This window comes from Lucilia sericata, unplaced genomic scaffold (genome assembly GCF_015586225.1).
Source record: "Lucilia sericata isolate MDLA Ls3-8-SP2 unplaced genomic scaffold, ASM1558622v1 Contig007935F_arrow, whole genome shotgun sequence".
Lineage (NCBI taxonomy): Eukaryota > Metazoa > Arthropoda > Insecta > Diptera > Calliphoridae > Lucilia > Lucilia sericata.
Genome location: NW_023998036.1, coordinates 1 through 12,814, shown reverse-complemented (window position 1 = coordinate 12,814; position 12,814 = coordinate 1). Strand labels below are relative to the sequence as shown.

The following is a 12,814-nucleotide window of genomic DNA, read 5'->3' as shown; positions in this document are numbered from 1 at the left end:
CAATAATTTACCTTTTTATAGATAATTTTCCGTAATTTCCCCTTTTTAAAGGAAATTTTCAATAATTTCGCTATTTCTAGAAAATTTTCTATACTTTCCCTTTTTTATAGGAAGTTTTCAATAATTTCCGTTTTTATAGAAAATTTTCAATAATTTCGTTTAAAAAAAAATGTTCGATAATTTCTAAATTTTTAGGAACATTTCAAATAGTTTTCAGTTTATAAAGCAGAGGAATAGTTAACCAATTCGATCAATATAAAAATGTACTGCAAAGCGAGGTTGTAGTGTAATATGAAATACATACATTTTGTATGGCATAATTGACGCTCAATTGATCTTAATTATTAAATAAAACACTTGTTCCAGCTATATGGCTGGCTTCCAGCAACAACTAATATACATTTATATATAATTTTATACTATTTAAAATAATTTTAAGAAAAATTTATTAAAACTAAATATAAAATGTATTTCTTTGCAGGTTTTAGATTTATCATTTAATCGCATTAAGAAACTTAAACGCAGCTCATTTCAACCCTATACAAGTGTTAAGTATTTATTACTCTATGAGAATATGATACAATCCGTGGAACCGGGTACCTTTTCACATTTAACATCACTACAGGTAAGTGACACTTTTTCACAAACGTTATAACACAATGACAGTTTTATTACTGTTATAATAAAACAAAATGTTATTCACATACAAATTATCAGATTAATTATTTCACTCATTACGTTTGAGATTAATTGTTAACAAATCATTTTACTAAATAAGAAAATGCAATTGTCATATTAACTAATTACATTTTAGACAATCGCCTGTAACTAACAAATTATTTGAAATTATTATTAAAAATAAATCTCACACAATAATTATAACACTTTTGTTAACAAGCGTTTAATAACATTTTTGTATTCCCTTACAGGAAATAGATTTATCAAATAATGCTCTTATGACCATACCGTTGGAGCTGTTGCAATTACCCTCTTTAAGAAATCTATATATAGATAGTAATGAATTGACTTTCTTGGAAAGAGATCTAGAGGCTTTGGAAACTCCTATAAAAGCTCCTTTAGAATATTTAAATGTGGCCGATTGTGGTCTACAGGATATACCCGATTTGGGTATATTACCAAGTAAGTTTTTTGTTAAATTACTTTTTAAAGGAATTTGATTTAATGTTCAAATATTTTTTTCTTTCAGAACTTTGGCATATAAATGCCTCTATGAATCCTTTAATGGACTTAAGTATTGATCGTTTTGCCAATTTGTGCAATCTGAAGAGTATAGATTTAACACGCACTCAACTATCACAGTGTCAGTGCCAGCAGGTTAATAATCACTTAAGAAGTTTACAAGTGAAGACAAAATTTGTTCCAGTTGTGTGGGTAAGTTGAAAGATAAAATTGATTAAGTCTTTAGAAAAGATTAAAGTCCAGACTATAGAACATACTAGACTGTAATGCAAACAATCGGCTATACTATAGTCCACACTATAGACCATATACCAGACTAAAGTCCAGGCTAAAGTCTAGCCTATTATCCACACTATAGACTAGACTGCAGACCAGACTATAGAGTAAACTACAGTACAGATTATGAACTAGACCAGATTATAGACTAGACTAAAGTCCAGACTATAGAATATACTATAATCCAGAGTACAGACTAGACTATAGTCCAGAATATAGACTAGGACCACAGTCCAGACTATAGACTAGACTAGACTAGACTATAGTCCAAACTATTGACTAGACTATAATCCAAACTATAGACTACAGACTGGACTATAGTAAAAACTAGAGGCTAGACCATATCCAGACTATAGACTAGACCCTAGTCCAGACTATAGACTAGGCAATGATCCAAGCTATAGACTATGCAATAGTCCAGACTATAGACTAGACCATATTACAGTCTATAGACTAGACTTAGTCTAGCCTACAGACTAAGCTATACTCCAGACTGTAGACTTGACTTAAGTTCAGACTATAGCCTAAGTTATTATCCTCACTATAGACTCTAGTCCAGGCTATAACTAGACAATGGCCCCAACTATAGACTAGATATACTCCAATCTATAGACTATAGTCCTGAATATAGACTAGACTTTTGTTCAGACTACAGACTGAACCATAGTCCATTCTAGAGGCTAGACTATAGTCCAGACAAGAGTCTATACTATAGTCCAAGCTATAGACTAGACTATAGTTTAGACTACAGAATAGACTATAGTTCAGACTGTAGATTGGACTAAATTTCAGACTGTAGACTAGACTAAAGTTCAGACTATAGACCAGCCTATTAACAACACTATAGACTAGACTATAGTCCAGACTATAGAGTAGACCATAACCAGACTATAGATAGACCATTGTCACACTATAGACTAGACTATATTTCAAACTATCGACGATAGTCCAGACTATAAACTAGACTAGACTATAGTTTAGACTACAGAATAGACTATAGTTCAGACTGTAGACTGGACTAAATTTCAGACTGGGACTAGACTAAAGTTCAGACAATAGACAGCCTATTAACAACACTATAGACTAGACTATAGTCCAGACTATAGACTAGACCATAGCCTAGATTATAGGCTAGCTCATTGTCCAGACTAGAGTCTAGACCATAGTCCACACTATAGACTAGACTATATTTCAAACTATCGACGATACTCCATACTATCGACTAGACTTTAGTCCAGACTATAGACCAGGTTAAAGAAGGGACTATACACCTAGACTTTAGTCCCCACCACAGACCAGACTATAGACCAGATAATAGTCGAGGCTATAGACTAGACCGTAGCGCAGATTATAGACTACACCGTTGTCTAGACTAGAGTCAAAGCCATAGTCCCACACAATAGACTAGAATATATTGAAAACAATCGACTATAGTCAAGACTATAGACTAGACTTTTCCAGACTATAGTCCAAAGTAAAGACTAGACGTAATTAACAGTCCAGACTATAAACTAGACCATAAGCTAGACTAGGAGTCTAGAGCATACTCCACTATAGACTAGACTATATTTCAAACTACATACTATAGTCTAGACTATACTTTTTTCAGACTATAGATCAGACTATAGATTACACCAAACTATAGACTAAACCATACTATAGACTAGACCAGACTCTAGACTAGATCAGACTAGAGTACAGAGTATAGATTAGACCATAGTCCTGACTATAGACTGGACCATAGTCCAGATTATAGACTAGACCAAAAGCCAGACTGTAGACAAGACCATAGTCCAGACTATATACTAGACTATAGTCCAGACTGTAGACTAGACTATAGTCCAAACTATAGATTATACTATAGTCCCGATTATATATTACACTAGAGTATAGTCCGGACTATAGACCAGACTATAGACTAAACCATACTATAGACTAGACCAGACTATAAAGTAGATCAGACTATAGTCCAGAGTATAGATTAGACCACAGTCCAGATTATAGACTAGACCAAAAACCAAACTGTAGACTAGACTATAGTCCACACTATATACTAGACTATAGTCCACACTATAGACTAGACTATAGTCCAGACTATAGACTAGACTATAGTCCAGACTATAGTTTATACTATAGTCCCGATTATATATTACACTAAAGTATAGTCCAGACTATAGACGAGAAAGAATTTATAAAAAAATACAAATTGTTAACAAATTGTTCTTCCTAAATATTTACAGAAGTTTTAGAAACCTCCATCTGTCCACTGCCTTACAATTTCACCATCGATTCTGAAACATTTCAGACATGTAAGACTACGGTGAAAATAGCAGAAGCACGAAGTATGTGGATGCTGGTAGCGGGCTGCGCGGGCGGCGTACTAGCAGTTATATTAGGTAAGTTATAAAGCTAAGATTATAAAAAACAATCCGAAAATATATATTCTATTCTAATTTTTGTTTCAGTGGTCTGGTACTGCATCTACAGACGACGCAAGAGACGTAATAAGAAATTAAGAGCCGCTGCCTTGCATCGCAAAAGTTTAGTTATATCGCCGAAAAATGCCATAAATAGAAATGAAAAGGAATTTCACTGCATCAATCACAAAAATGAACTGTTATACTGTGATACTGCCTAAATAAAATTTTAATTTTAATTGAAATTGAAACCCTTCCTCAAATATTTACCAAACAATTAATTAGTTTTTAAGTCCATAATAACATTAATGCCATATGACTTTGTTTTGTAAAATAAAATTTAATTTATTATTTTTAACGGTTCTATATAGTTAGTGCCTTAGCTTGCTGTAGAAATTAGTATTATTAATTAAAGTTTTAATTAAACAATCACACAACTAGTTAATTAATAGTTTCATTAATATAATTAATATTTAATTATTATTAGAAATATTTTTTATAAAATCTTATAAAAATTTTAAAAAGCCAATCACAAAGGTGCCTTATTTTTTAAACTAAATTTATTGTTTAATATTTAATATGTTTAGTCAATTAATTTTTTTTTTAATTATTTTAATTTTAAGTTTATATATAAATTTATTATAATATTTAATTACAAAAATCCCACCATAATATTTAACAAAAAAAAAAAAGGAAAATTAAACAAAAAACGACTTAATAAAATTTTAAAATGTTTTAAAAATATTAAATTGTTTTAAATTTGTTTGTGTTTTGAAAATTTGAACAAGTTTTTATTTTATTGACTTTTATTAACATGAAAAGTGACTAACAAATGTGTCATAAAAAGTTCAATGTCCTTAATATTTAGTCCTCCCACAATGTATGCAGTTTACATAGGAATATGTTGTTAGTTAAAAGCCTTTAAAAGTTCTAGAAAAATCTAGATATGAAATACAGTGACAGCGAACAAAGAGGGAGTAAAGGCTATGACGGACGAAAATTATATCGTTTTAACGAAGTCTATTCTATATAGCAAACATTCCAGAATAATAGAATAGACTATAGCCCAGACTGTTGTCCAGACTATAGACTAGACGATATAATAGACTATAGTCCAGACTATAGACTAGACTATTGACTAGACTAGATTATAGTCACGACTATAGGCTAGACTAAGGTCACGACTATAGTCTATACTATCTTCATGAATATAGATTAGTCTATAGTCCAGACTGAAGACTAGACTATAGTCCATATTATGGAATAGACTATAGTTCATAATATAGACTACACTATAGTTCAGCCTATAGATTAGGCTATAGTCAAGGCTATAAACTTGACTATTGTCCAGAACAAAGACTAGACTATAGTCCATACTATAGACCAGACTATATTCTAGACTATAGTCCTATACTATACTATAATCCATATAATAGACTAGACTATATAAAATACTATAGTCCACACTATATACTAGATTATAGTCCAGACTATAGAATAGACTATAGTCCAGACTATAAAATAGACTATAGTCCAGTCTGTAGACTAGACTATAGTCCAGGCTATAGACTAGACTACAGTCCAGGCTATAGACTGAAGTAGACTATAGAATATAGTCCAGTCTTTAGACTGGAGTAGACAATAGTCCAAACTATAGATTGGTGTAGACTGTAGCCCAGACTATAGTCCAAACTCTAGACTAGACTATAGTTCATAAAATGGACTAGACTATAGTCCAGATATAGACTAGATTATAATCTAGACTATAGTCCAGTCTATAGTCTAGACTCTAGACTATAGTCCAGAATAGACTAGGATGTAGTCCTGAAGTAGACTATAGAATATAGTCCAGTCTTTAGACCGGAGTAGACAATAGTCCAAACTATAGATTGGTGTAGACTGTAGCCCAGACTATAGTCCAAACTCTAGACTAGACTATAGTTCATAAAATGGACTAGACTATAGTCCAGATATAGACTAGATTATAACCTAGACTATAGTCCAGTCTATAGTCTAGACTCTAGACTATAGTCCAGAATAGACTAGGATGTAGTCCAGACTATAGACTAGGATATAGTCCATACTATAGACTATGTTATAGTCCAGACTATAGAATTAGACTATAATGCAGATTATTGACTAGACTTTAGTCCAGACTATAGACTGGAGTAGACTATAGTCCAGACCATAGATTATAGTAGACTATAGACTGAACTAGACTATAGTCCAGACTATAGATTGGAGTAGACTATAGCCCAGACTACAGCCCAGACTATAGTCCAGACTATAGCCTAGACTATTGTTCATACTATAGACTAGACTATAATCCATACTATGGACTAGATTAGACTAGACTATAGAATAGACTATAGACAAGGCTATAGCCCAGACTGTAGACTATAGACCAGACTATAGACTGGACTAAAGTCCAGACTATAGACTGGACTAGTCTAGTCCAGACTATAGACTGGACTACTCTAGTTCAGACTATAGACTGGATTAGTCTAGTCCAGACTATAGACTAGACTGTAGTCCAGACTATAGACTAGACTGTAGTCCAGACTATAGACTAGACTGTAGTCCGGACTAGAGACTAGACTATAGTCCAGATTATAGACTAGACTATAGTCCAGACTATAGACTTGATTATAGTCCAGATTATAGACTCGACTATAGCCAAGACTATTGAATAGATTGTAGACTAGAGTATAGTCTAGACTATAGACTAGACTATAAACCAGGCTATAGACTAGACTATAGACTAGACTATAAACCAGGCTATAGACTAGACTATAGACTAGACTATAGTCCATACTATAGACTAGACCACTATAGACTAGATAAACAACTAAGATTACTTTCAGAAAGTTCTACAAGCCCGAGTAGTAGAATTGTCCATATGTAAATATTTCAAAACCCACGACTCTGTTAAAATTCTAGAACTTTCGTTCACGTGTTCAAAAAAAAACAAATATTTTGTTTTATGTTTTTATATGCAGCTAACCTATTTAAATAAAAAAATAAGAACTTTATAACATGCAACAGGACTTATATGTAAACAAAACATATAGAAAACTAACGTCAACATAAATGAATCGATTAGAATTTTGCAACTTATCACTCAGTTCATAAAATCAACTCCAAACGACTGCAACACAAATACGCGACGGTACGGTGAATAAGCATGGATTTAAAAACTAAACTTTTTTGTTTAATAATACCCATATATACCCTGCTAGTGGTCGATGAATTACTCTATACGGAGGCATTTTTAAAAAGTGTACGTATCGATGAGATACCCTTTGCTCTGTCGTTGAAAATTCACAATCGTACAAGTGATAGTTCTTCCCTTAGACATCCGGTTCAAGATGACACAAAAAATATTTACGCCATGAAACGTTTGGATCAACATAAAAGTTTTCTAAAAATATTCAATATACCATGTAAGTTTTGATAGAATTTTAAAGTTTCATATCGCCCTCATCTCATCTCATTTCATTCATATATTTTCATCTTTCATTTTCATATTCTTTTGGACTCTTAGATATAATTTGCTTTTTTGCGGCTAAAGGTAAATGGCCGTTCATACCGCCTTTTATGCAAAATCGTGTTGATGCTGCCGCTCGCACTCTGTTCAGTCAGAATGATAGTTTTATTAAACAGTTTTGTCAGAAATGGATACAGATTAAGGAATGCTTTCGCCCGCTATTTTGTAAGTAATTGTTAATTTGTAATTTAAGGAAACTTTTCGAGTAATAGAGATCGGTAACTGTGTTATACAACTGCAGTTCTCAGAATTAAAATTTGATTTAAGACCCCAATGTTGAGAATTTTCAGATAAAATCCAACATTCCATATCCTCTAGAAAATATAGCAATATATGCTCAATATTTGTATCCTACACTTCTGTAGTGGGGAGGTCCCTAATTTAAAATATGCTTATCGGCTCAGAATCATTTTTTGAGTTGATTAAGCTATGTCGGACCGTTTGTTCTTCGTCTTCCACGTAAACTATAAACTATACCAATAGGTTCAGAATCGTTTTTTGAAACAATTTAGCGATGACCGCCTGTCATAAACCTTGTAATAAAAGTAATTACCGCAGACTATAAACTAGACTATAGACTAAGACTAGACTATAGACTAGACTATAGACTAGACTATAGACTAGACTATAGAACTAGCTATAAGACTAGACTATAGACTAGACTATAGACTAGACTATAGACTAGACTATAGACTAGACTATAGACTAGACTATAGACTAGACTATAGACTAGACGATAGACTAGACTATAGACTAGACTATAGACTAGACTATAGACTAGAACTATAGGACTAGACTATAGACTGAGACTATAGACTAGACTATAGACTAGACTATAAGACTAGGACTATAGAATAGACTACTAGACTATAGACTAGACTATAGACTAGACTATAGACTAGACTATAGACTAGACGATAGACTAGACTATAGACTAGACTATAGACTAGACTATAGACTAGACTATAGACTAGACTATAGACTAGACTATAGACTAGACTATAGACTAGACTATAGACTAGACTATAGACTAGACTATAGACTAGACTATAGACTAGACTATAGACTAGACTATAGACTAGACTATAGACTAGACTATAGACTAGACTATAGACTAGACTATAGACTAGACTATAGACTAGACTATAGACTAGACTATAGACTAGACTATAGACTAGACTATAGACTAGACTATAGACTAGACTATAGACTAGACTATAGACTAGACTATAGACTAGACTATAGACTAGACTATAGACTAGACTATAGACTAGACTAGACTAGACTATAGACTAGACTATAGTACTAGACTATAGACTAGACTATAGTCTAGACTATAGCTAGACTATAGACTAGACTATAGACTAGACTATAGACTAGACTAGACTACTAGACTAGACTATAGACTAGACTATAGACTAGACTATAGACTAGACTATAGACTAGACTATAGACTAGACTATAGACTAGACTATAGACTAGACTATAGACTCGACTATAGACTAGACTATAGACTAGACCATAGAGTAAATTATGGATGAACATCCGTCCAATCGATCGGAAGAAGCTAGAAGGCTGAAATCCTGATTATTACCTTGATGTTTATATTAAGATCGATATATGATAATACAATTCAATATGAAACTAATAAATAAACCATTCTTTTAAATTTGGAAATAAGTTTTGGGGTCATATTTTTTATTGATATAAATAAATGATTCTGATATCATTCAATGCCCCCACATATGACAGCATCCGCTTATATTTTGTTGTTTATGAAAAGAGTACTGCCAGCCTTAAGAAATGATCGTGTATAAGCTAAGACAAAAACCAAATTAAACAAAGCCCCTAAAAAATTTAAAAATGGGTTTTTGGCTATACTACAAGCAAAAACTGTACAAATGAAGGTTGCCAGCTGTAAACTACATATAACATGAAATGGCTTGATCATGGGCTTGTTCACTGCCATAGTATTAACTAATATCAATATTATGGCATCCGGGAAGTGGTAGTGATGTATCTGTATCTCACAGGGAAAATCTAAAATTTTGTTTCATTCGACTTTTATGTTATTTGACAAGGGAATTTTTTGTTTTCCATTCGATTTTAATGATTGTCTGAAAGTGTTAGTCTAGATGTTCCGCTTTATCACGATATCGTGCTATAATGTTCCGTTTTATCGCGATTTCCTAACTGGGACTAATATCTCACCGTTTCCGACAAAAGAAATTTCTCTAGTAAATAACGTAAGAATGAATACGTAATTGATACCCCTTACTGTTTTAATTTGTTTAAGAGAATTCCTAGAAATATGTCGAGGTTTTGATATTATGGGCCTTATTCATAATTATTTATAAAATTTTTAAAGAATCAATCAAGTTCCATTATTCATTGAAATTCCTACAAAAAAACAGTTTTATGGAGGTATTGTTTATTATTTGCCTATAACTGTTGGACTCATTGACGTATTATTTATTGATGAATATAATCATTTTTTAGACTTAATCTAAAATGAACTAAAGAACCGCTAACATTGGCAAATTCTTATCTTAACTGATTTGTACTTAAAATATTAATTTGACATTGATATGGACTACAAATTAGCAACATCATTGAACAAAATAATTTTTTTTGTTTTTTAATTTTATCATCCAAGTGCAGTGTCATTAATTTGGTAAATAATTTATTAAAATATTTGTTTAATATAAGTTTAGATTAAAAAATTGATAACTTTTAAAAGTTTATCAATTTCTGAAAATATAATTTTATAAGTTAATCGGAAATATTCATTAAGGGACTCATAAATTTAAATCAACTTCCTCCAAATTTCTTAAAAATTTAATAATCTTTTTCCAATTTTCTTTTACAGCCCCGACCACAACTGTTTCAAGTTTGGATGTGGTCACTGTGCCCAATCAACGTTGTCAGTGTGCTAATCTAGTGGCTACCGATGCACCAGTTCCCGTTGTTTATTTTGATCGTGATCATATAGGAAATATCAGTGTGGAAACTATTTCGAATACTATAGAGTTTTTGCAAAACTTTTTACCACCTCCTACTAAGAAGGGTAAACGGAAAAATCGTGTACGTTCTCGAGTCGATGAAATGGAAATTGAATGAATGGATTTTTTTTTTTTTTGCAATCGCATATAAGATTTTCGATTACTGCCTTGTATTTATGAAAGTTCTAATAAATATTTAATTAAATATAATACTTAAATAAAAGTTTTGGTTTTACAATATTTTCGGAAGTGTTAAGTCATATTTCAGAAATTTAGTTTTTAATATTTGAAATTTTCTAGACTAGGCTATAGACTAATCCATAGACTTGTGTATAGATTACTTCATTTGTTATTCCTCAGATCTGTCTTTACGCTAGTCAATAGAATAGTCGGTAGACTAGTCGATAAACTAGTCGATAGAATAGTCGACAGACTAGTCGATAGAATAGTCGATAATCTAGTCGGTAGACTAATTAATGGACTAGTCGATAGAATAATCGATAGACTAGGTGATAGAATAGTCGATAAATTAGTCGATAGGCTAGTCAATAGACTAGTCTATAGAATAGTCGATAAAAGAGTCAATAAACTAGTCGATAGAATAGTGGCTGAATAGTCGATAGAATAGTCGATAGACTAGGCGATAGAATAGTCGATAGACTAGGCGATAGACTAGTCAATAGACTAGTCGATAGAATAGTCGATGGACTAATTAATAAAATAGTCGATAGACTAGTTGATGGAATAGTCGATTGAATAGTCAATAAACCAGTCGATAGAATAGTCGATAAACTAGTCGATGAACTAGTTGATACTCTAGTCGATAGAATAGTCAATAGAATAGTAGATAGAATAGTCGATAGAATAGTCGATAGAATAGTCGATAGAATAGTCGATAGAATAGTCGATTGAATAGTCGGCGATAAAGTAGTCGATAGAACAGACGATACTAGTCGATAGAATAGTCAATAGAATAGTAGATAGAATAGTCGATAGAGACTTGTCGATAGAATAGTCGATAAAACAGTCGATAGAACAGTCGATAGAATAGTCGATAAAACTAGACGATAGAATAATCGATAGAGTAGGCGATAGAATAGTCTATAGAACTGTCGATAGAATAGTCAATAGACTAGGCGATAGACGATAGAACAGTCGATAGACTATGCGATAGATAGAATATTCGATTGACTAGTCGATAGACTAGACGATAGAATAGTCGATATACTAGGCAATAGAATAGTCGATATACTAGGCTATAGAATAGTCGATAGACTAGGCAATAGAATAGTCGATAGACTAGGCGATAGAATAGTCGATAGACTTGACGATGGAATAGTCAATAGACTAGGCGATTGAATAGTCGATAGGCCAGTTCATAGACTAGTCCACAGATTTGTCATAGATTAGTCCATGGAATAGTCAATAGACTAGTCCATAGTCTATTCCATAGACTTGTCTATAGGATATTCATAAACAGGTTCATATATCAGTCTATAGGCAATGTACTCTGGGTATATAGTAATAAAATAAGCACTTACCTTATTCAATACTTTCTTCAATTATTCCTTTTTACAAATTTTTAATTTGCTTTACATTTATTTTCACAACATTTTTTTCTTATTTAGTAAATAATATTTACAGATTTTTTTATTTGCTTTATATTTTTTTTCTATTTCTTCAGCTTTTTAATATACTCTTTTATTTATTTTAACAAACTTTATTCTTTTCTCATTATTTTAACTTGTTTCTTTCAAAGATCAACATTTTATTCCTTCACTACATTGAAGCTTGTTGCTTATTTTCTTTTATTTCCTCATTTCTTTTACTACACTTATTAAAGCTTTTTCCTCTTCTTTGCTTCACAAACCTTAATTCACTTCCAACTATACCAACTGTTGCACTTAACACATTCTTCCCACAACCATACTTACATACATACACACATATATTGTATGTACATTATTTACTAACCAAACTAAAGCTAAACACCGACCGGCTCGGCATTTTATCATTTTCCAAACTATGTATTTTCACTAATTTACACGTTATTTTTTACCAATATTTTTACACAGAAATATTAACAAACATTTAAATTTTATATTTATGCAAAAATATTAACAATTTATTAACTTTTAACGGATTTATTAATTAATTAAACGACCACTAATCACCAAACAACCGAACACTTGCGAAATTTCTAGAAAACTAAAAGAGAAAAAAATGCAAGTAATGATTCTGTTGTGTTGATGCTGCTGCTGTCATTATTTGATTTGTACTAAATTGTATGCCAATATGTGTGCAATGTGTTTGTTGTAATTTTATTGTGTTGGGTGGTGGGGGAGAATATTTTAGAGTGCGTAAATAGATTA

General features: G+C 31.9%; 2 protein-coding genes and 1 non-coding gene across 3 annotated transcripts; 2 read left to right on the top strand and 1 right to left on the bottom strand.

Annotated features, from left to right (window-relative positions):
• Positions 1–428: 428 nt before the first annotated feature.
• LOC119615797 (leucine-rich repeat-containing protein 4B-like) lies at positions 429–4,389 on the top strand (the record flags this gene model as incomplete). Its single annotated transcript, XM_037971784.1, is given in 6 exon segments — positions 429–449; positions 452–625; positions 930–1,140; positions 1,208–1,396; positions 3,717–3,872; positions 3,942–4,389. Coding segments are annotated over 6 exon segments (924 nt in total), but the record flags the coding sequence as incomplete, so codon positions are not given.
• A 1,929-nt stretch (positions 4,390–6,318) lies between these two features.
• On the bottom strand, positions 6,319–6,484 carry LOC119615799. The gene has a single exon (XR_005232471.1). It is a non-coding gene; the product is annotated as a small nucleolar RNA snR80 (small nucleolar RNA).
• Positions 6,485–7,077: 593 nt separating this feature from the next.
• LOC119615798 lies at positions 7,078–10,560 on the top strand. The gene is made up of 3 exons (XM_037971785.1): positions 7,078–7,336; positions 7,438–7,605; positions 10,310–10,560. The coding sequence occupies exons 1-3, from the start codon at positions 7,078–7,080 to the stop codon at positions 10,558–10,560; spliced, it is 678 nt and encodes a 225-aa protein (XP_037827713.1).
• Positions 10,561–12,814: the final 2,254 nt, after the last annotated feature.